The sequence below is a fragment of the Cheilinus undulatus genome, linkage group 19 (assembly GCF_018320785.1).
Source record: "Cheilinus undulatus linkage group 19, ASM1832078v1, whole genome shotgun sequence".
NCBI classification, from domain to species: Eukaryota; Metazoa; Chordata; class Actinopteri; order Labriformes; family Labridae; genus Cheilinus; species Cheilinus undulatus.
In genome coordinates this window covers 3910447-3934819 of record NC_054883.1, presented here as the reverse complement: position 1 = coordinate 3934819, position 24373 = coordinate 3910447, and the positions used below count along the sequence as shown (strand labels likewise).

General features: G+C 39.1%; 2 protein-coding genes across 2 annotated transcripts; one reads left to right on the top strand and one right to left on the bottom strand.

Annotated features, from left to right (window-relative positions):
- Window positions 1-3752: 3752 nt before the first annotated feature.
- On the top strand, window positions 3753-13411 carry terf1 (telomeric repeat binding factor (NIMA-interacting) 1). The gene is made up of 10 exons (XM_041813793.1): window positions 3753-3957; window positions 6866-6961; window positions 7280-7407; window positions 7597-7683; window positions 7787-7936; window positions 10891-11000; window positions 11080-11106; window positions 11244-11341; window positions 12960-13030; window positions 13178-13411. Exons 1-10 carry the CDS (start codon window positions 3774-3776, stop codon window positions 13337-13339), a joined length of 1113 nt encoding a protein of 370 aa, XP_041669727.1. The 5' UTR covers window positions 3753-3773; the 3' UTR covers window positions 13340-13411.
- Window positions 13412-14141: 730 nt separating this feature from the next.
- On the bottom strand, window positions 14142-21226 carry LOC121527095 (somatomedin-B and thrombospondin type-1 domain-containing protein). Its single transcript, XM_041813794.1, has 5 exons — window positions 20593-21226; window positions 19523-19717; window positions 15155-15233; window positions 14544-14720; window positions 14142-14279 (listed from the first exon to the last, which is right to left on the bottom strand). Exons 1-5 carry the CDS (start codon window positions 20819-20821, stop codon window positions 14162-14164), a joined length of 798 nt encoding a protein of 265 aa, XP_041669728.1. The 5' UTR covers window positions 20822-21226; the 3' UTR covers window positions 14142-14161.
- Between the last annotated feature and the right edge of the window lie 3147 nt (window positions 21227-24373).

Genomic DNA, 24373 nt, shown 5'->3' with positions numbered 1-24373 from the left:
CTAGGACAGAGTTAGTAGCTAAATTGTCTGATACTGTTTTAAACCAGATTATTGATAGACTACTGACGCATGAAGTTCTAAATGGAGAAGACAAAGAGAGGTTGGACTCCAAACACAGAGCAGATAAAGCACGGGATGTGATTGATGCAGCCCGTAGACAAGGAACTGAAGCCAGCATAAGGTTCATTGACGCTCTTTATGAGGTGAATCGAAAGCTTTGCACAGACCTGAAGTTAAGATGAAAACAAAGACAGAACTGTGGGATAAGCTTAAGTAAATGGCTGGTTGTTTTATACATAACCCTTCATTTGTTGGAACCTTGAAATGAGAGGTTTTGTGAGTCACTGTAAGAGTGGACATATGAAATATGAAATACTCCTCCATAGGCCGCTGAAACATTGTGCTGCATCTTTTGCCAACTGTTTGTGCTTCTTCATTCTTAGTTTTTCAGTACCAAATATTTCTTTTCTTTTACCGTTTTTATAAGTTTAGGTTTCACAGTGTTGGACACCTGAAGACACTTTCACTTCCTGTCACAATGAACCCAATCTGAGTTCAACAAAAATGAGGGGCAGTCTAAATTTGGAGGAGGGTTTGCTCATATCCTACTTAAATATTGAAAGTATCTGGCCCAGTCTCACAAGCAGCATTCCACTCTGTGCTGATCCAGACCGGCTCAGATGACGGCTGCTTCAGGACCATTCATCTACAGACAACAGGAATGGAAACAACTATGACCCATGCAGGAATGGGTCGACTATTCAGGAGTGCTCCCAAACCTCCTAAACACCACCCTGCTCCTGGCTGCGTAGGTAGGGGACCAGGTAACACTGTGGCCATGGAATAAACCTTCAAGTATAAACATTATTAATGTAAAATGTTATAAAATGTGTGTTTTTGATGGCTTCTTTTTGCCTCTAAGGATATCATTGAATTCATATTTTAAAATGATTTGAACTCATTTTTCTGCTGTTCTCTAGTGATCAACCATAACAGATTCTTTTTTGTATCAATAAAGTGTTCATGATACTGAATCCTTTTTTTTCCAACTTTAAAAACATCAAAGACAACATGAGGACAGTGATGGGGGCTACTGATATCTAAAATCTCTTGTACCCTTCCTGCCCTTACCTTCTATCATAACTAAGGCTGCAAGCCACACTGAATATGCCCAGGTATGCATGGGTGCAAAGTATACAGTCAATTTTAAAATACAACCCAGTGCTCTGACTGCTGACTGTAAATCATCACTACATCAACATAGGGTCTCATCCGGTGGAACAAGCAACAGGTCATTTGGAGGTCAGAGGGTCACAGAGTTACTACGCTGCTGTTGACGAAGAAAAGTTAACTTTTGCAGAATTTTGGAATATTGTAAGTGCCAACACAAAGCAAATATGCTTTTCTTCTGCCTGAAAAGTTTCATTGCTCTCCATGCATTGTAAGCACATGAACATTTTTCTCCTGTTTCATGGCAGTCAAAAGTTGCCATGGCCACACCTTTTGATCTGTAGACCCCTGGCCATTAAATATGAGTAGGGTCAACATTTTGGTAAGTGTCTGGACAAACTTCAACATGATTTGGCCAAACATGTTGGAATCAAAATATGAAGTTCAGGAGAAGTTACTTCCTGTTGCCAGAGGGTGGCACAGTGCAATTTATAAAAACGTTCAAATATGAATACATTCTGAGTGGGACTGTTATCAATTATGTGACATTTGTTTAAGATACAATGATGTATACCAGAGTTATAACTGTTAAAAAATGTATGACATTACAAAATGCTGGCTTTTAACTCTGTCCCTCCATCGAGCACACACCCTCTGACAAAATGTCCCAGATTGTTGCACAGATGAAGTGAAAATACATACACAGAACAGCAACAAAAACACAACAAACATACACACACAAGAAAAACAAACAAATTCAATTGATTAAGAAATTTTTTAAAAACAGACATTATGGCTTTAGTGTTGGATAATCCATGGTGCTGTTAGGTGTCCTGGCTATTACATATATGTTATTCCAGTCTTGTAAGTTAAGGGGAAAAAGATATAGCGATAAAGAAAGTATAGTATCCTAAAAATAAAATAAAATAATAAAAAAATGAGGGGGGTGGACTAATTAGACTGACAAATCAGAAATTGAAATGATAATATGAATAATAATAATAATAGTTCCAATACAAGTAATTATTGTTGTAATATAACAACAACAATGATGGTAGACATAAAACAATAACAGATTAAAGAAAAAAATATTCATAAGTTGAATTATAATTATGTGTATGCATGCACCTGTATACACATGTAAAAACGTACATGTATACAAACATATACATACTGACGTACACACTCACACACTGCCATACACATGTATCAATTGCATTTATTTTTTCTTTCTTTAATCAAGATTTTGTATGTAATTTTGAGGGTTGAGAAATTTTTCCAAAAAAAAAAAATAAACTTAGTGTTACCAAACATTGTAAATAAAATATATGTGTGATTGTACATTTATTACTGAGTGTGATGTTATTTTGTCAGTTTTATAATTGTATTAGGGACCTCTCTGGGCCCCTGTCAATCATGGATCAGTGGGTCAATCCTTCTGCTTATTCTCCCATTTTAGAAGCCCCTGCATGGGGGCAACTTGATTTAACGTTTAGACAAAAAGGACGAACACAGCCCAGAATAATAATAATAGAATAGAAACTGTCAGTAATGTGATATTTTTACAAGCTCATCAGATTACTAATATATTCATTATACCTATATATCTTCCTAAAACCCTGCGTGCACACATGTGGGCATTAAATTCTGGCTTTCCCACAAAAAACCACAGTCATTCTTTCTACTATAAGAATTTTTGGCAAAATTGTCTGGACTGTCCGTTATAGTATTAATAATTCACTTGAAATACTTAATTCTAATGAAAATTTAAGGAATTTCAAAAAATAATTTTGGGATTATTTCTTGGAAATTTACATGGATTTTTTATATACTATTTTGTATATTTTTAACAATTTCAATGTAAATTTTGCATGAAATTTTCTGAGCATTTGCATGAAATTTTTGGATATTTTTTTATGTTGCAGAAAGTTGGGAATTTTATTTTTTAATTTTGGGAATTTGACTTGGAATTGGGGGGCAGGGTATCCTTTGATATTGCTAGAATGTTATAGAATTTACAGAAGAATATGTTGGCATATTTGGGGGAATTTTCCATTGTTTTTCATGGAACCTTGGGAATTTATTTGTTCTGGGGAACTTCAGTATTTTTTGGAAGATTTTCAGGAAATTAAATGGTATTTTTAATTAAAATTTAGGCTTTATGATAAAGTTTAGTTGAAACATTTGAGGAATACTTGAAAAAATTGGGGTACTTTTTATGGGAAATTTTGAAAATATTATTTAGAATTTTGCACAGAAATTTTGGTAGTTTCTTTGGAATTTCAGGAAATTTGAGTTAATATTAGACATCAATTTTTGTCAATATTAATTCCTGTTAAAATATAAGACTGAGCTTTTCAAACTTGTCGGGTTCTAATTATCCCAAGTTAATGGGAGAAACTAAAACTGAATTCCAAACAAAAGCTCGGGAGGATATTACTAATCTAGGTGCATGCTGTTACTCCTCCGAAACGCCAGAGGGCGCGCTACAGTCATCGATGAGATTCTAAACTTAGCGCTTAACACTAAAGGGCGCGGAAATCAAACATCCTCTGAAGAAGTTTCCTGTTTCCTGTTGGAGAAACAAAACAAAAAACAACAACATGGAGCTAGAAATTAGCAGTAAAACCGCATTAGATGCAAACAAAAAGGACGTAAATGTAAATTTTCCGCAAGTTGCCGCCGTTGCTACAAGTTGGACGTTGGACTTTATGTTTGTGAGTCTGTGCCGGTACTTTAAAGAGGATAAACTGGAGGAGTTTAATGAAACGCTCTCAGGTTTCGAGGGTAAGTTACTCTGTTTGGCGTTAATAAGTTTGTTTTATTTGTTTTTCTCACTTTAATGTGTTGTTCCTATTTCTGAGATATTATAATCCCGTTAAAATGTAAAGTTAAGCGAGGATTGAAAGATTTACATGCAACCTTAATTTTTTTCTGTCATTAATTGTATAGCTTTGGCGATGAAACCAGACGATTTCCACGCCAGTAATTTTCTGAGTTGAAAACTTTGAGTTACATAACAAATGTTTTTATTATTTTGAAAAAAAAAAACACTAGTACTTTTCACTTTCATTTTAAAACGACACATATTTTAAGACTCGACCCCTCTTCGACTTCTGTTGTAACCACGGCAACCACAAACGCATTCAGCTGAAGTCACCATTTAACACGGTCACTCTTCTAACCGTAACACCCGGGTATCAAGTTCAGAAATGCCTCCTTGGCACTAATAGTAAAGACTGCTGAGTCCATATCAAAATTATAAATAACAATAATAATAATCAGCAAAGACTCATTCACACAATATTTGTCAATTATGCTGCAGATCACAGTTGTCAAACTCAAGGCCCGGGGGCCAAATCCGGCCCGTGGAACAGTTAAATCCGGCCCGCAAGATGGTCTGATATTTCTGTTCTAACTGTCCCATCAGTCTGAGGTCTGCAGATTTCTTCAAGTATAAAAATGTAAACTTATCCTTGAAGATTTAAGGTATCGTTGTTAAGTCACAAAATCTGAAAAAGTGAGGAGTAAAAATATTTAGATAAGAAGTCAGGAATGTGGGAAAATAAATTAATTTGTGTTTTAATTTCACATTTTCAATTTAGCATCTCACAATTAGGACTTAAACTTAGGATTTTGACTTATAATTTCATACTTTAGGCATTTAAACTCAGAATTTTGACTTCTCATATAAAATTTTAGCTTAAAGATTCATAATTCTAACTTTTAAGTGATATTTTGGCCTTTTTAACTAATTATTTTGTATTTTACCTCATATTTTCAACTCCAGACTTTAACTTCATAATCCCATAGTTTGAACTTTAAGACTTACAATTTAAAATTTGAACCATATTTTGACTTTTAATGTCATGATTACAAAATTTAGGCTATATCATATTTTGATCTTTTAAACTCATGATTTTGACTTTTTTCTAATATATTTGTCATTATAAAACATTATTTTTTTAATGGAATGGCCTTTATTGTCATTATACAGAATGTACAACGAGATTGGAGAATTTTTTCTATTTCAATTTCATGCCTTGACCTTAATGAATTTACTTTTCTCAGATTGTGAGCCTTCAAATTTATCTTTTTAACTTTTTACATGTCAAAATCATTTATCATCAGTGCTAAGTTTTTTTCATATTTTATTTCTGGTGAAATGAGGTTGACTGTTTATGGTTTAAAAGGTGACCCTGATAGGCCCCCAGGTCCTGGATCCAGAATTGGGCCCCTGCTGTGATTGAGTTTGACACCCCTGCTGTAGATTGATACATAGAACCATACACAGGTGCATCCAAAAAAATATTTGAATATCTTTTTTTTTTTTTTTTTATCATTTTTTCCAGTGATTTGATTCAAGAAGTGAAACTCCCATTATTCTAGATCAACCTCATAATAAGTGAAATATTTTAGGACTTTTTTGATTAAATGTTGATGATTTTACCTCACAAAAATTCACTATCACAAAATATTAGAATATCACAAAACATGAGTCCAAAAAAGGAATTATAATACCGAATATTTACCTTCTTAAAATGATGTTCATTTATGTACTCAGGAATTGGTTTAGAGCTCCTAGTACACAAAATATCGCATCAGTGCAACGTGGCATGAAGCCAGTCAGTCTGTGGCACTGCTGGGGTGTTGTGAGGCCCAGGTCGCACTGATAGCAGCCTTCAGCTCTTTGGACTGTTTAGTCTGGTGTCCCTCTTGACAAAACCAGAGATTCTCTCCTCTGGACAATAGTCAGGTCAGCAGTCTTCACCATGTTTGCTGTTGTAAGTACTGAACTGGAGTAAGAGTCATTTTTGTCATTTTTACTTTGTATGAAATAGGGCTGGGCAATTAATCGCAAATTAGATTAAATCGCAATATGGCCTGCTGCAATTTTCAAATCCCAGAAGGTGCAATGGCCTATTTCTTTAACCTGAAATTTGTGGAAAAAATACCAGTTTAAACATTTTTGTTTGTTTGTTTGTTTGTTTTTTCTGCAGCGGAGACATTATACATTACATATTATGCAGTCATTTTCGTGGTATATTTTTAGAATAGTATACAGAAAAAAATCTACTTTTCTTCATTTTTGTATGTTTTTTGTGAAATATGAGAATCAGCTTAAAATTATCGTTACTTTTAATTCAACAGTTCATATCCAATTTGCAAAATGAGTCAGAAACATCACAATTTTTTTTTAATTTCCCAGCCCTAGTCTAAACTTATATTGTGTTGGTTATAGCTTAAAATGAATTATTGCTTGTTTTTGTTGGAAAACACATGAGATGAGGAACTTGAGAAATAATCACATATTAACATATTAAAGTAAAAGGGCACCAAAACTGTTGCTAAACACAAGCTGGAAAGAAAGAACGTTCCAATTTGAAAGCCTTGATATCAACATTAAACCCAGTATTCATAGCAGAACTCTTGAAAGACGGCAGCTACTGTAACCTTTATGCTGTGGTTTAAACAGAACATATTCAGAGCTCATACTGACTAAAATACCTCTGTTAACTATTAAAATACATTCTAAATAATAACAATCGATAATTTTAACTCCTGATGCCTACATTAAAAGTTTTTACTTTTTTATGTGTCAGGGATTTTTTTTTCTTTTTTTTTTTTTTTTTTGCATGAATGAAATATCCTATCTGTTCAGTTTCCAAGTAACCAGTGTGATGTCTTTCTTTAGCTGTTTCTCAGAGTACTTTTCTGAAGGAGGCCATTGTTGATGAGAAAAGAATGATTTGTGCTCTCCTCGCCAGAGTCATGCATGGAAAGCAATTGGGTAAGTCATGCCATAACAGGGCTCTCTTTTGTACATTTCTCTGCTTCTATCAAAGTTTGATTTATAAAGCATTCATTTGGAGAGGGATGATGAGAGTTTATGCCTGAGGATGTTTATAGTGAAATGATCCCAGCTGAGATTAAAGCTGGTGTAAAAAAAAAAGATAGATATTGGAGACATTAAATCAATGTTGTGAAGACCCAGAAACATGGAGCAGTAACTTGAAGCTAAAATGTATGGTTTAAAGTGTACCTTGTGCTGCCTTGCTTTTCACATCCATAATGAAACATTAAAGCATTTGTAATGGTTTTTCTCCAGATGTCCTGTATGAGGAGGACAACCAAGTGATGCCTCTGATGTCTGCTGCCAAAGTCTGGTCAAACCTTGAGGACAGTGTGGCAGACAAGAGCTTGTTCCAGAATATTTCAGTCCTTTTGCTTGTGCAGGTAATCCTACACCACACAGAAAAGCCTTTAAATCTGGTCTAATAGGGGTATGTCTTCAGTGTAATACAGGAGAACCCTGCTATCTGCTGCTTTGATATCACCTGTTAAAAGAACAACATCCTGATGCCATACAGGCATACTTGACTCCTCTGGAGTGTTTATTGTCTTCTGTATTTTCTCTCTCCCTAGTCTATTGCTGTGTGCTTGGAGAAGGGCCAAAGATCCTCTGCCTCCTCTGCCCTCAAGTGGTTTGAGGAAAACCATGACATCCCACAGGTCTGCCTTTTGTCTCTTTCTTTCACAGCACAGGGTCAATGTTGGAGAGACTTATGGTCTAGAATGTTTTTGTAAATCTCATCCAAAAAACATTTTTCAACAGAGCCTGAGACTTAAACTGACAACAATAGTGACTGAGAGGGAAACTTACCACCCATTCCTCATGAGCCTCAGCTTCAGCCGCCTGCGGGAGACCATCCATTCCTACGTGGATGAATACCTAAAGAAGAATCCATCTGACTATCTCCTACAGGTAATTAACCTCCCCGGGATTTTGTAAAGCTACCATAATTAGCCTGTGAATCAAACAGTAAACATGTATTTTTTTTTTTTATGGATCAATAGGTCAAAACTTGATTGTCATTATACTGATTATCAACACAAAAATACATAAAATTACAAAAGCTTTTCTTTAGTTAAACTTTAAATGTTAGTAATCTAAGGTTTAAAACACTAAATCAATTTAACCGTAACAACGATGATTATTGAGAAAGCTGCAAAATGCAATGGATGTGCAAGTGCATTGGTTTAGATATATCTGGCACAAATGACAAATATTAGTTGATTCCACCGTTTCTCATGTAAATAAATGCTGGTGTTGGGGATGAAATGGTTACCGGTTTAATAATAACCACGTTGAAAATTTCCCCACAGTTAGTTGTGTTGTTCAAATGTTATTCATGAACCCAGTGGTTCCCAAACTTTTTCTATCAGGCCCCCTTTGGTAGATGAAAATATTTTCAGGCTCCCCTACCCCTCATCAATGTGGACTCGGACTCAGCTTTAACTACAACAGGACTCAAGGAGGACTCAAACCTTTTTTTCTTAATACTGTTTTATTCTGTAATATTTGTTGTTTTTATTTGAGAAAACTCCTCACAACTGATCAGTGTTCATGCAGCGCCCAGCACGCACGTTCACCTGCGTGTGCATTCACGTGATTCTAAGCTGCTGTCTGTGAAAACAACAGAGGAGAGAGAGAGGAGGAACGAGGGAGCCTGGGTGACAGAGAGAGGAGCTGATAGGTTGATAAGTAGTTTAAACCTGTGGCTCTTCTCTGTATTCCTGCAGTAATCTTTACAAGAAATAAAACTAAAATTCTGCCAGCCTACCTTTGAATGGCTGAAAATCTCCATCAGCTGCTCAGACTGGTTATATTTGCTGCTGCTGTACAGTTATCCTCCTCAGTCTTAGACAGAGTGATTAAAAACTCTTAAACCGTGTAGTGAGTCCTGTTAGTTAAAAATAACAATCCAACGTTGAAATCTGTGTTAACATCGTCAAGATGACACTGATTAGTGAGCTAAACGAGGAGGCATACTGTAAAATTATGATGTGTTTACAGACAGCTCAGACTTTAGAGTATCGAAGGGGGGGCGAAGATAAGACCTTGATGTGTTCAAATGTCCCACAGAGAAAATTGGAATTTTAGTTTGTAGTGAGAAATCTGAATAAATCCAGTCATTTAAATGAAAAATATTTAGTATAAGATAGATGTAAAGCATGAGTGAAGTTAAAAACATGTTGTCTTTTTTTTCCACCCTAAATACGCAAATAATCCTGTTCAAATAACTAACATTATCCATGAAGAATGTGATCATTAAGGAGTATTAATAAGAGTACCAATATCAATAAAAATCCATGACCTTCATCCTGGACTGGAATGTTTTTGAGTTTCCATCCACTAAAACTAGACTCAATCTATGAAGCTTGATCAGGACTAAAATGTGACTAAAACTAAAAACGGCTGCCAAAATCAACATGGTCTCTAAGTCTACTCAACCACAGTGTCTTAGATGGGGGTTTTTTTACGTGCACAACTGCTGTAAGAGCTCCTTTTGTCCTTTAGAATATAAAGTTGAATTATTTCATACATTTAGTAAACACGTCAGTGTAACCCACCTGGAAATGCTTAAAAATGATTAGTTGTTTCATTTACCTTGGCTTCAGGTTTAAGGTACTGGGAACTTGACTCGGACTCAACTAAAAACTTAATGAACATCTTTAAGATTTATATACCTACTTAAATAAAAAAATCATTTAGAAACTGCCTTTTGTATTTACGTGGGTTGTCTTTGTGAGATATTAAAATTGGTTTGATGATCCTAAACACTTTAGTGCGATAAATATGCAATAATATCGATATCAGAAAGGGGGTAAATACTTCTTCATGGCAGCTGTGATGATTTTGGTGACTTTAAGTGTGATAAACATTTTTGGGCTCAAGGTAATTGCGATGAGTATTTTAACCACTTTCTGGCAATTAATGACTAGTCTTTATTTTTGTATTGTAAAAATAGTTTTCTTGTTAATAAAAAAAAGAGTTATGGATGTAAAATGTCTGGATTAATTTGACAGCTCTCCGTACTCATAGGAATGCTGTAACCTGGTTAAGCAGAAAGGCTTATCTCACACCTCAATTTGGACACAGTGTAGCATTTTTTAGTTTATTTCTGAATAGAATAAAAATGTACAGCTTTATAAAATGCATATCTGGCCCTGCAGGTGTAAATGTACAGAAAATCAATGTTGTATTTCTAAGAGATAACAAACAAGAACAGGATTATAAGAAGATATTCAGTTCCTTTGTAAGATATCAGCTGAGAGGACTCGTCCCCTCCTTGCTTGCTGACAAAAAGCATCTTATGAATGCAGCTGTGTTTGATACTTAAAACCCCATTATGTCTTTAAGGTAGAAGTAAATTTTCAGGTTTCTGCTCAGTTTCTTCCACCTGACTGAGTCTCCAAATAAAGAGTCGTGCAGAGGTTCACTCCAGCTGAAGTGAGGTGTAGCAAACACATTTTGCCTCTAGATAAATGCTCTGGATTGTATGTTCTGACCTGCTCGACTGTGCCCTCGTCCTTCTGACTAATGTTGTTAGCCCTACTGAAGGTGCTGATATGACATCATCAGTCACACTTAAGCGACGATTTGTCATCAAAATTAGTTGGAAGGGTGAACCGCTCCATTCAGCAGAGCCTCCTCGGGGTCTAACAGAGTCGCTTATTCATGGAAGTTTCAAGAATGATTTACATACTGTAGAGGCTGCAGACCAAGGTTACACTTTAAAGGGTACTGCAATGACAGGCCTCATTAGTTTCATTTTTACATTATAGAAATCATTTAGCCTGATTCTCTTGGGAGAGTATTGCAGGGTAATGTTATGAAAAATAGTCCATGTTATTGCTTGTTTCTCTATTGATCAGGCAGCTACAAAGGCGCTCCTGTCACAAAAGAAAACTGAAGATTTGGAGGATGAGGGGATAGAGGAAACGTCCCTGACACAAACAGCCGATAATTCAACGGACAAATCAAAGTAAGAAATGAATATAACAAACCCTCTAAGAGCGATCTGTTTCTTTTTAGCAATATTCTGATCATTTATGTCCTTACAGGGAAGAGAAGAAAGCTGCGCCATTAAAGTAAGAAGAAATTCATGTTTGAATGTGTATTGTTTTGATATATTTTTTACTTTTGTTCCCTGTCACGAGTAAAAGAAGTTTAGATGACAAGCCATGCAAAGAATAACAAGTACTGTTTTACGTTCACACTCCTACAGAACAAAAAGGAAACTCTTGTCGACCAAAATGACTGATGTTTGGAAACCAGATACATGCAAAAAGGCCGTAGTCTCTCTTAGAAGACTCTCTTATCATGGTATGTCTTTTTCTTTGTTTTTGGTGTTGATGGATACAGAAGTAACATTAGCATTGCTACTAAACAAAGGAGATCTCCTTGGAGCTCAACATTTCAAAAATCAGAGGCTGTTCTGTGGAGGAGGATAAAATCGAATGCCCCAAACCCCTCTTTGAATCCCTGACATCTGAATGAATGACATTTTTCCATCACACAGCTCCGTTTACAGAAAGACAACAATGGCTCTACCTGCTGAGGAAAGGGGGTTCAGTGTTAGGAGGGGCATGTTAACAGCTGTTTACAAATCACTCATTGAGTCAGTACTCACCTTCAATATCACTTCCTGGTTTATTTTTATTTCAGTTAAAAAACAAATCAAAGCTTTCCCAGATCTTTAACCAAGCAAGGAAAGGCGGTCTTGCACTTTTCTTGATTTCAGAGCCGCAGACAAAATTCCAAAGTCGGAGTAGAATCATGGGAGTCTTGCTAAGGTCGCAGCTCGCTCCTGTTGTCTCAGTCGTTAGGTGTAAGGTGGTCGTAAGACTCTATTTTAGCAGTTTTAAGTTGGTTTTTCTTCGGACTTGGTGTCACGATAATATCCAACATGTTGTACGTCTCCCAACCGATGGGAGCCGGTGTTTGCCTGTGTGTTTGTGTGAATGTCTGTCAATTCATTCCAGGCTAACATGACAGGAATGGTAAACTGCCACTGGGATTTTCAAAGTAAAAGCCTGATCAGTTTGTTTCCATGGTGAGACAACTCGTTCTCATACGGTACTTTTATTCTGAAGTGTTTCCGGGATAACTCCGTGGTTTTCGCAGCAACATTGCTTCGGTGTTTAACTTTCCTTTCATTTCTACTCGATGTAAATGATTTAAAAACATCGGGTTATTAGATATATGACCTCAAATGCGTTCTCTGTTTCCTTCTAGATCTTGTTCTCTGCTCAAAAATTGTTGTGAATTTCCACCAAATGCATGATGGGAAATAATCTCAAAAGGAACCGTATTCTAGTCTTGCAGTTAGTGACTACCAGTCTTTGCAAAATCTCAGTCTGAGACTAAAAATTCAACGGCTTACCGAAAATTGTCTTTAGATGTGAGAGGCTCTCAGAGTCTTTTAAGAGTTTTTGCAAAGTCTTCTGGTGTAAGGCCACAAAAATAACTGGAGAAAATCAAACTCAGTTGTCAGAGCAGCTAGAAGGAAAGCCAACCACATCACACCAGATCCCACACACCCTCTACATGAATCCTTTCAGCTTTTACCATCAGGTCCTCACCATCCTGTCCCCCTATCCAAGAAAAACAGTTACTGAAATGTCTTTATTCCTAATGCCGAAAACATCTTGAATAAACAATAAATATTCCCCCTTCAACTCCTGATATCACTGCTACCACAAAGTATTTTAAATATATCTTTAAAGCCTGTGTAACTTATTGTATTTTTCGATGTTACACTGGTTTTAGGAATGTATTGTCTTTGGGGGTTTTTTATGTTTTTATTCTTTGGCCAGTATGTTGTGCTGTATGTTGAGTTGAGCCATGCCTAAGGCAATTTTCTGTCATAACAGACAAAGTTTTCGGAATCTGAAAAATACTGCACAAAACCTAACCAAAACTTCCCATGTCAACCCATCAGAACTTTCACAGAGAACATCCAAGAGTCCAGCCAACACTTCAAAGATCCAGAAAACAAGGAAACCCCCTCGGGTATGTCGAATCACACATCAAATTTACTCTCATTTTCACCTATTAATTCTAAAACAAAGTGAGGCTTCTCAAATCAAACCATAGGAAGTGTCACTGAAGTTTGTTTTTATCCCTAAAATTGTTGTTTCTTGTCTATCCTTCGCCTAGAAATGGACCAAGCAGCTTGACAAATGCCTCAGGGATGGGGTTAAACATCACGGCGTGGGGAAGTGGGCTCGCATATTACTTGATTATGACTTTGAGGGACGCACGGGCACAATGCTAAAGGACCGCTGGAGAGTTTTGATTAGGACACATAACACCTTCTGAAGGACAGGAGGTGCTTCTCTAACATCTGCTACGTAGCTAGTAGCTTTTAATAAAAACATTGATAAAGTTGGACCAGGGATTTAACCCTTTCTAGTCTCATTGCTTGAGATGTGCTGTTGTTCTGTTTGCACCACAAAAATGGGCCACTAGAGGGAACTCAACACAGAACAATGCTTAGAGCTGAGTGCTTTCCTTTCAATACACCAAAATCAGATTTGTTGCCCCCAACTGGCATAGCATGTCTGTTTCATTTTAAATAAAATCAGGGATGTTTAGCTCTAATTTTCAGCAATTCATAGCCCCAGTTGAAGCTGATTAAGCTTTTGCTTTGTGTTGTACTTTGCAAATCTGTTTGTACCAGGAAATGTCCATCAAAAACACCACCAGGGGGCACTCAATATGAGTTCATTAACAGGGCAGTTTGTGTTTTTTATTTTGTACATTTCTTGATACCAACATTGCAGCTCTAATGTAAAAATATTTAATTCAGTTATATAAGAAAATAGCAGATTTGTTTGTTGCTTGTGTCAGTAAGAATATGCTATCAAATTCTGTTGGAGTTATAGACAAAGCTGAAATTCTGTTATATTTTTTTCACACTGCTGTCTGGTTATAAAGAACAGTAGTAGTGTGCATGTGATGCCATTGTGATTGTATATAAATGTATAGTATGTTTCTTTAATAAACACAGTTACATTGTACCAACCATATGGCTTATGTTTCTTTTAGCATTGGTTTAGAAACCTGATCTGAATTCAGAGTTTCTGCCCCACTGATTAGTCAGTACTTTGGACATCAGTGAAGTGTGCTGTGATGCTTGGATCAGATGAAGACGAAGCTGTGCTGTGGTGGACAGTTGCACTGCCGGGTCTTCTGGATCTTTTTCCACGTCCCGCTACACTGCTGGTTCCCCACGGCCTGCCAGTGGAGTACGGCATCTCTGCAACACAAAGTCAGAACCTTATGTATTTACATTTCATGGTGACAGATGTACTGCAAAGGGCACATTATTTTAACTGTTAATGGTGATGGGAAAGGAGCCTGTTCTTCTCAGAAAAGTTCTCCATAACCTGGTTCATAAGTTAGTTAAGGCTGTTTTTGCTGTTCTAAAAAAATCTGGAAATTATTGAGCAGCAAATTTTTTTTTTTTCAGGCATGCAACCTGAAACAGCATTACAGAGAAGACACACATTGTGGCTCATACTTGTCTGATTCCTGACCGTCTCCTTGGCAGCTGCCACTATTGTTTCGCATGGCAGGAGGCTCACATACCACACACACTTTAAAGCCCTCGGTTATGTAGCGCATCCAGTGTGTGTGAGGCCGGTTCTGTACCGTACAGTGGGGTGTCCGAGACTCCAGGGTGAATTCAACACAAAACCTGAAGGGAGAAGGAGCAGGATTAGAAATCACATCTCATTTAGCAGCTCAGTGTAATTTATACAGTTTTACAGCATAGGAGCCAGTGGATACATGGTAAGGAGCTCACAATAACTCACCCACTGTCATTGAAACCCTTTGTGAGAGTGCTTTTATGTACAATCCTTGATATTTAATATCAAAGGGTTGTGGGCAATCTCATAGCACTGCTATATTTAATGGCCTGTAGACAGACGTCCAGGTGAGCAAACACATACTGCTAGTTCATGCAGATGGAGAAAACACTGGGCTGTTATCTCCTTTTCAAAGTGGTTGGGGTTACACAGCATAATGCTAAAATAAAGTTAACCCCTCACAGTGTTTGTGAACTTTTCAACTTTGAAGATACCAGTGGCTGGGGGCAGATTCAGAACACCAAAGAAGACAGAAACATACCCAGGGTTGAGGAGGTTTCCATAGTGGTCGTGTTTGGGCCTTCCTTTGCCAAATTCCATACTGGTGATGAATGCAGGACCTGAGAAGAGAAACCAGATCAGTGTTCTTAAATTTAATAAAGCTGTACAAACATAAACAGAGTTTACCAAGAAAAAAAGAACAGATGTGTAGACACTGTTATCTATTCCACTGAGATCCTGATACCAAGTCTTGCATATTAATCAATTTCAAGTACATCTTATAGACAGTGTATTAATATGAACAACACTACCGTCTTGGCCATTGTACGGAAGTGAAGCCAAATAACCCCCTGCAGCAGGTGCTGATGTACTGCAAGAAATGTTGAGCCAAGATGTGCACAGAAGGAGTCTGGCTGGTGGAACAGTGGAATTGACACCACACTCCTGCTGAATCCCTGTGCGATTTTCATCCAATTCAGCCATGAATTTCAAGGCACTCAACTCACCTCGAATTTGGACCGACTTTCAGTCAGATGGGGCATCGTTTGTCGTGCTTTGTACAGGGGAAACGACGGCCGACCACAGCTACGACCCAACGGGTCGAAAGGATTTCTGACATGTTTGATATTTTGGTCGAACAACTTCAGACACGTTCACAGTCAGAGCAGAAACGCAAGCAAGATAAACAACTTTTTTTTCCCTTTGTAAACTGTCAGTGTCCTAAATTACCATGACAACAGCTGGAATGACTCTCTGATGCCCCCACAGCCATGCTAAGATAAAGGAAATAAACGAGCAGGAAATATTCCTACCTGTGGTCCTGCAGCTGACACGGATGGTGATGCTGTTTGTATGTGGGATAGAGAGAAAGCCAGAAAGAGAGGATATGACTGGAAACACTTCACCCTCAGTGTGTGAGACTTTTTAAAAAGAAAACAGGATTTCTGTCACAGTCCGCCCCAACTGCATTCATACAGTGTGGGCACTCAGGTCAGGCAAGATCATCAGACAGTGTAGGGTGAGCACATAAATCATACACAATGGTCATGCGTGGTAAGCAATTCAGACTGACAGTATGAGTTGACATTCTGCCACAACAGCCGTAGGGTCGGCTTGAAATCACGCAGAGTAAATAAAGCTACACTCAGGCAACAGTTAAAAGGGTTTGTGACTCATATCTGATTGTCTTTTGACTGTAAATTGCACAAGTCACACTGGATCTGATATTTTCATGTCAGATTCAGACCTCTTTATATGTGCTACTAAATCAGATATTTATCAGATCTTATGGACTTCGACTGCAGTCTGAACGGCCAAATTGCATGCAACTCTGTTATTCTGGAGCTACATACATCACAGCTCTACACAAGGGGGCAACATAATCGGTGGGGGCGGTAGTCTCATGCTCAATGTAAATCATGGAAGGGATAATGAGGTTTTAGACCTTATAAGTATTTGGGGTATCAATTTTATACAAGGAAAACTTGATGGGTCATATTCATTCCCAACTTGTTTCTAAAAGAAATGGCCAGAGAGAGATGTGGCTGTAGAGCCAAAAGAAAATAAAAAGGCTTAAGGCTAAGTTTGAAGAGGCTAAAGACCCCAACAAACAGCAGTCATGGTCAGTTCAGTTTAGCTGTTGAGGACAGTAACCTGTTTACTCAGCAGTGAACAGCTAGACAAAAAAATCTGACCTGGGGCCTGCAGAGTGAACGTAGCCTAACTTGACATGCCAGACTGTTTCACACAGCCATTTCATGGGATTTATTTCACATCCATCTGATGTATGAGAAGGACAATAACAGTGATTGTAATGTCACATTCATTAAGGCCCAATCTGTGAGGTTTCTCACTCTTACTGCTCACAGAGGAAGGTGAGGAATCAACTCAGTGCAGAGTCAGGTGTGTGTGGCTGATTGGCCTTGATTAGGACCAGGTGTAGGAAGCTTACTTGTACTCTTCAGCTCCTGTGCTCTGTGCTGACTCATTATCTTACCATTAGAGGTAGTGAGGGCATCTCTCTCTGCATCTTCTCATTGTTTCCATGAATGTTAGTAAACCAAAGCACTTCTTGAGACTTCTTGTGTTTCCCCCGATCCAAATATTTAAAGATGATGCTGGATTTCCTTGTCCAGTCTTTTAGTTTTCTCATAATTCCAGTCTGGTGGCATTTGTGCATTTATTTCCCAAAGAGTGTTTTTCAGACTCCCCAAGAATTTTAGTTTCTCATCAGCTGCTAGGCAGCCATGGCATTGTTCCTTATTTTTATTTAGTGTTATTTGAGATATTAAACAGGAGTTTTTGGTTTGGGATTCTCCCATTTTGTTTTAATTTGTTCCCTTCGTCCAATAATTGATCGCGATTAGTGGTTATCCCTTTGGGGTAACTTAAAGAAGCCTAGGTCTGCAATTGTGTCCCTCCTTGCCCTTCCCTGACACAATCAGAAGCCCCTTTTCGACTGAGCTGGTGCTAGTGCTAGTTCTAGGCTAGTGCCTGGGTTAGCACTGGTTCTTTTGTGTTTCCACCAACAAAGCACTGGCTTTAGGTTCTAAAAAACTGCATGTTTAGCAAGCACCAACTCTTTGCTGTGCAAGAGCGAAGCACCAACTACGTCAGGGGGGTGGGGGGCGGGGTGGAAAACAGCCATTTTTAAAGCTGCCGAGCGAGTCGTCTGTTATTTTGTTTGAGTTTCTCTTTCGTTGCTATTCCCTGTGACAACGACAAAGACGGATAGCCTGTAGCAGTTAGGTTTTTTGGCTCTGGGTCTTTATGCAGGCTTGCAAAGCCAGGATCATCATTGCATGCATACGATGAACTCCTCCATTTTTGCTTTGTTGGGCTTCTGTATGGCGAGCGTTCAGTGACATACTGACGTTTTATGGCGACGCAATGACGTGGTTCCAACTTGGCTCCTTTCCCATGGAAAACCAAACCAGTTCTTACGAAGAACATGATTAGAACCAAGTAAGCACTAGAGCTAGCACCAAACAAGCACCTGGTTCTTTTGATGGAATCAGGGTAAGAGTGACACAACAAATGAGCGGGTAGGCGTGCACCTCTCTGGAGAGTAAACTATTGCCAGCTCAGTAGGCAGCTGTTATCCTTGATTACTCTCAGTGGAGCCAGTTGGTGAATCAAATATTTGCCTGAACAGATCGGGAAAAGAACAAGATTTTTTTTTTTCACCATGATAAGCTTTCAGTAAGCTTCTTTGCTCTCCTATTGATTAAGAAATGCTGATACTCTGACTACGAACAAACATTTCAGCTTAAAGCTTCTCAAGATTGACATTAATGAAACTTAATTTTTAGTAGTCATAAGGTTTTCCCACACTTGCCCTTCTTTATTCTCCTAACTCAGTTCAGAACAGTGTAAGGAGCGTGTGCTCTTTTTCAATCAGTTAAACAACTGAAATACAACTACCCCGAAAAATAAACACTCTGGTTTAGTAATTAGTATTGCAGCAGAATCCAGGTTTGGTAGAAATTTACTTGGCTTGTGTTTTACTTAAAAGGTGTCAGCCATGTCCCATCTGTTAACATGGAGAGGGCATGATCCATGCTTCAGCCAGTCAGCAGGGGGAGCTCCAAGTATTTGAGCTTCACTCCCAAGCAGCTGCTGATGCGTCCATCTTAATATACAATCTTGATTAAAAAACAAAACAAAAAAAAAGTTACTTATCACTGCATCAGGTAATCGCATTGACAAGGAAAGTCCTGGATACCCCGTGTTGCATATTAAGAGGTTTCAGAGGCTTACAGTCTAGAATCAAATCAAAGCACAAACCTACAGATACAGACTAGACCAGGGCTACTCAGTTACAAATTCAACTGGGCCAAATTTTAAAATCAAGAAATGTAGCTGGGCCAGACATGTTTGTGCTCAGTAAGCAGCTGGTAATGTCACATTTTGAACCAGTACAGATCAATTTGATGTACAATATGCACTTTTTATTCATAGTTGCCCTTTTAAATTAGGCAACATGACAAAAGCACATAAAAAAGTGCATAAAAGCACAACAACAGAGCTGTATTTATGTTTTATTTCACTTAAATGAAAATAAAATAATTAGAATGAAAAAATAAACTGAAATTCTGTAAATAATCATTTTGGTCACATCTTACCCAGGCGTATCTTAAAGTGCATGAAAAGTAAATCTGCAGTTGAAAAGGACGTGTTTTGTACTCTGTATCTTCTGGCTACCTCTGTCAGCCAGGAAGTGTTGCATTCACAGTCAGAAATACTGTGGGAATTTATGAAAACTTGTGAAACAAGTTGCCCTCTGCATCTCTGGCATGACCTCAGGCTGGGCCACTTGGGGGGTGGTTCTGGGCTGCATGTGGCCCCCGGGCCGCCAATTAAATAGGCCTGGACTAGACTGCTAAATAACGCACATGTATTTATTTACCTGTGTGGAGTCCACAGGCTCTACCCTGGTGGTCTCTGTACTCCCTGCAGCCGCTGCGTTCCTCGAGGCTGGGACAGGGCTCTCCACTGTTACCCGGTTGCCGCTCCACGTGGCGGACACGGACCCTCACTGAGGGTTTGCAGGGCCTGGCACAGCCGCTCCAGAAGCTCCAGTCGCTCACTGCGCAGTCCTGAGCTGGAGAGAAAAAGTTATTACAGGATATCCTCTGTTGTCGCAAAACAATCAAAGCATAGTGAAACTGAAGAGACAGTGGAACAAACACCAACTCTGTTTCTGCGCTGTTACAGCCCTGGCTGATTACAATTTTCCTTTGAGACACTATAATGAAGCTAAATATCCGGGAAATAACTTCAGCTCAATGGAGCATTGATTGTGGCTTGTAGAATTAGTGTTTCTTGCTCGACTACATGTACTCAGAGCATGCCAAGTGAGCAGCGTTCAATCACCAAGTCCTGTGATTTCTGCTCTCAGTTCCTTCTCTGCTCGATGATCACGCTTTGATGTATTAAGCATGCAGATTTGGTGTCTATCGGCCTATCACACGTATTAGGTATGCTTGGCTTAGTTGACTGGAACTGTAATTGCTGCAAGTGATTGACAGAATCACATTCTTCAAATATTTGTACTAATTCCATTATGCGGGCCAGACCGCAGAAATGAGGCTATAGATGCAGAGCTGCAGAGGTTTTTGGTGCAGCTGTTACTTCTTTTTGGTGATGACAAATGTGTTATGGGTGCAAAGTATGACACAAGAACCAGGTGTTAGGGTGTGACAGGACTTGTACATGAATGTGCGCCAACTATTTCACATGCTTATGCTGAATTTAGAGCATATCCACCTTTATCTGTAACAACAAGGTGCTGAAAATAGTTTCCCTTCTCGAACCATCTTTACCTTCTGTCCTATGCACACATTCTGAAGATAATCAGGTTATCTGGTGTCACAGCTTATCTCCCCCCGGTATCATACAGTAAAGGTGTGTGCTCCAAAAACAAACAGCACCGCCCGTGTGATTCATTCAAAGCGACCCCTTCCATTCATCCCTCACCTGGGCACTCTGTGAAGTAGTCAAAGCAGCAGTCCTTGGTCCTGACGCAGCCCTCGTCACAGTAGCATGTCCCATACACCCGATCCATCCTCCAGTCAGTGGTCGAACAGCTCAAGTCTCTGCCTCTGCAGCATTTACCTGAACAACCTCCTGACACCATGAAGATATTCTTCCCCAGAGCAGAAACCAGCAGCAGCAAACAGGATAACTCCACAGAGGGTCCCATCATGAGGGGATCGGGTTGGAAGTTAACACCAGCCTTCAGTTGCTTCCAAGGGTTCTCTTTTTTGTTGTCTTCACTCCCTGTACGGTGCTACTCCATCGTAATCATGACCAAAAGAAGAGGTTGGAATATCAGCCCAACCCTGCCACAGGAGCCCTTGTGACCTGGAATTCCAGTGTCCGTGTCCTGTATCCAGCCCCTCAGTTTCCCTCCAGAAAACAAGACCTGCAGAGCAACCTACAGTGCAAAATCCCCCATTCCAGCTCAGCTCAGACTCCCATGCATCTCATGTTGTGTCTGTCCTTCGGAGCTGCTGGCTGTCTCTCTCCCCTGCTCCCAGCTGAGCACCTCCCTTCAGCCGCCAACACAAGGGAGGAGGCAGTGAGGGCAAGGGAGGGCCGAGCTGGTGGGTTTAGGGTGTGTTTTGCCTCAGTTTCTGTCCGTCTTCTTTCTCTCCCCTGTTCTCACCTGCCTTTTTGTTATTGACTGCTTTCCTTCTTACCCTCTCCCTGCAGGATTACTTGGATCCTGATGCCAGTCTTGCCCAGCCTCTGCCACCCAAGACCTGGGGCCAGAAAGAAAGGGAGGAATGTGAGCAGCTGGCAGGTGTCCAGACAATTGTGCCAGGGGGCCCGCTGGGCCACCCTTTGGTTCTCACCTCTTTATCTTTCTCAATGCTTTGCTGTTGCTATTGTTGCTCTAATCTATCAGGAGTCCCAACACTTCAAACAAGCTCTTCCTGTTATTCCTCAAACCTTTAGTTAATCTGGTTTCCTGATATTAGATCATTGCATTTATGGAAGTAGGTGTAGTGTCTTTCCTGTAACAAGTAAGCTAAGACAGAGAAAACAATTCAACTTCTAACTGGCTTACATTTAAAGGTTTTTCCTACTTTAAAACAAGTTGAAACTGCTTTATAATACCATCAAAATTTCAAAAAATGTTCCAACAAGAGTTGGACGCATATTCTGGACAAATATATTAAAAGGGACATATTATGCAAAAATCCTTCTTTCACGCTTTTTTAACAAAATATGTATCCCTGGCCTGTCCACAATCCCCCCTAAGAATCAGAAGTCCCCCCTTTCTCCACCTTTCAGAAAATGTGTGCTGAAACAAGCCGTTTACAGATTTTCCCCTCATGATGTCATGTGAGTTAGCCCCGCCCCCAGTTAAAGTTGGCCCACCCCGCTTGGAAGAAAGTTCCGTCCTCCTCTCCTGATCCTCCTCTCGGCTGGCAGCTGAAAGGAGGATCAAGAGGGACCCAACTGCAGTCAAGATGGCCGACATGGGCGTCACTATACATCCAATCCATGCCGGAAGTCCCAAGTGGAAGTTTCTTCTTCGTGTTGGACTCAGCTGCCAGTGTTTGTCAGTCTTTTTCGCGCCTAAGCCTAACCCTTGGTGCTGGATCTCATATATATCACCTTCCCCACTGCCTTACCCTGAACCTAACCACTCAGGTTTTAATGCCTAAGCCTAACCTTAGACGTACGGACTTCTGGTTGAGACTTCCAGTAGAGATTGGATGTATGTCAGCCATCTTGTCTGCATCAAGGTACTCTTGGGAGGATCAGGAGAGCCACATCCACTAAGTCACATCCATTTCCTGAGGGGGCGGAGTCAGACGGCTCAGTGACATTTAAAGACACAGAAACAGCTCGTTCTGAGCAGGGCTGAAACAGAGGGGGGTTTTAGACGTGCAAAAATCCAATACTGGAGTGTTTTTTTTAGCAAAAAAGAACTTCACAGGTATGTTCTGGAGACCTCTGAAACTGATATAAACTTGTCTTAACCCTTTACCTACTGAGTTTAAAATGGTGATTTGGACATGTTTTGTTATTATGGCTTGAAATTTGAGAGCTTTGGTCCCTTTTTTCTCAGGAGTACTTGGACTTGACTTTTCAACATCTGATTAATGATTATTGCACATTATATGGAATTGTCAGCCGTTTAAAAGAAGAACAATAAAAAACTGGTGTTTTGCTATGAACGCCCATGTCATATGGTTGCAAGTACCGTAATGAGCCATATATGTGTGCATGCCCACAATTCTCAGCTTTTCAACACCGTTGGAATTTTTCTGATCAGACAAACTTTGACGGAGTTACAGTAATAATACTCCAGACATATTAAACACATCACCGGGTAAAATATGTCCCTTTAAAGTTTGTTGGCAGGTGACATCTTTGCAGTGACAATCTAATGTCACCTGAAATAGCCCACCACTGCTGCTAAATCAACAAACTTCTGTGTTTTGTTGTAAAGACCATCTCTAATAACTACATTTTAGCAACCTTTTTTTCACATTCCTCTCCAATGGCAACAAGACATTTTCTCTTTATTATAGGTATTTGGTAAAAAGGTGTGCTTCAAAATATGTCAAAATATCTTCAGTGAAATAAAAACATGGTAAATTAAGTGACTGCATGAATATACACTCCCTTTAAATTGACTGAGCTAATTTGACAATTGTCTCAAATGGTTGTAGTATAAAGACACCTGTGTGTGGAAAGTCCAGTCATTGGTTAATCAGTATTCCTTAAACTGAGAAGGTCAGCACTCAAAATGTCCTTTAGATCAGTTTATTTAGGCTTTAAGGCACAACAGATGTGTTTCAACTCATTGTCTTCCTCAGCATTGTGAACGATGAGCTGTAAAGGTTCAAGGTTGAATTATAGAATTTTGTATGAAAAATTGCATTCTATGAGATAGGAATATACAATGCATTTTTTACATTTTAAATGATTAACTTGTCTCGAGAGTCATGCCTGGGGTCGCTGGACATGGATTATTTGTTGATGTATATATGTACATGATTAATTTTTGTTTATGTGTACAAGGTATTAATGAGCTATTGTGTCTTACCCGGGGAACATTAGGAGTCTTATTTTGAAAGATGTACCAGTACTGCTCGAGTTACTTCCTGTATTTAAGGTGCCCTTCTGCTCATTGTTCACAACGCTGAAGAAGACCACGAGTCGAAACGTGTCTGTTGTGCCTCAAAGCCTAAATAAACTGATCTAAAGGACATTTTGAGTGCTGACCTTCTCAGTTCTAGTGTACCTCATTTTTGGCCGTGCACCTATCATATAGTTTGGTATTGGGAGGGTGCTCCTTTTTTTTTTTTTTTTTTTTTTTTAGCTTTTTTATAATCAGTATTCCTGACTACCATTGCACCATGAAGACAAAAGAACACTTCAAGCACCTCAGAGAAGAGTAAAAGTCAGAGGATGGATACAAAAACATTTTCTTAAGGCACTGAACATGTCCTGGAGTTCTGTTAAATCCATCATCAAGACAGAAATGAGTAAATCTACTTAGATCAAGCCATTCTCACAACTTGATGTGACTGCACAAGATGATGAAGCTTGTAACTCCTTCAAAGTAGTCTTAGGTGACTTGGTGGCTTCTCTCACTAGTCTCCTTCTTGTGCTGTAACTCATGTGGCTTATTGCTCCCATATCTTGATGGCGGGTTCAGCTGAAACTGAACTCTGGGGGATGTTCAGAACCTTGGGAATGTTTTTCTATCCACCCCCTGACTTACACTTCAGTA

Coding starts and splice junctions, on each gene's coding strand:
- terf1 (XM_041813793.1), top strand. CDS start 3,774: ATGGAGCTAGAAATTAGCAGTAAAACCGCATTAGATGCAAACAAAAAG. Junction 6,962..7,279: donor CATGCATGGAAAGCAATTGG/GTAAGTCATGCC, acceptor GTTTTTCTCCAG/ATGTCCTGTATGAGGAGGAC. Junction 11,342..12,959: donor TAGAAGACTCTCTTATCATG/GTATGTCTTTTT, acceptor TCAACCCATCAG/AACTTTCACAGAGAACATCC.
- LOC121527095 (XM_041813794.1), bottom strand. CDS start 20,821: ATGATGGGACCCTCTGTGGAGTTATCCTGTTTGCTGCTGCTGGTTTCT. Junction 19,718..20,592: donor CTACTTCACAGAGTGCCCAG/GTGAGGGATGAA, acceptor TTTTCTCTCCAG/CTCAGGACTGCGCAGTGAGC. Junction 15,234..19,522: donor AGCCTGTGGACTCCACACAG/GTAAATAAATAC, acceptor TTCTCTTCTCAG/GTCCTGCATTCATCACCAGT.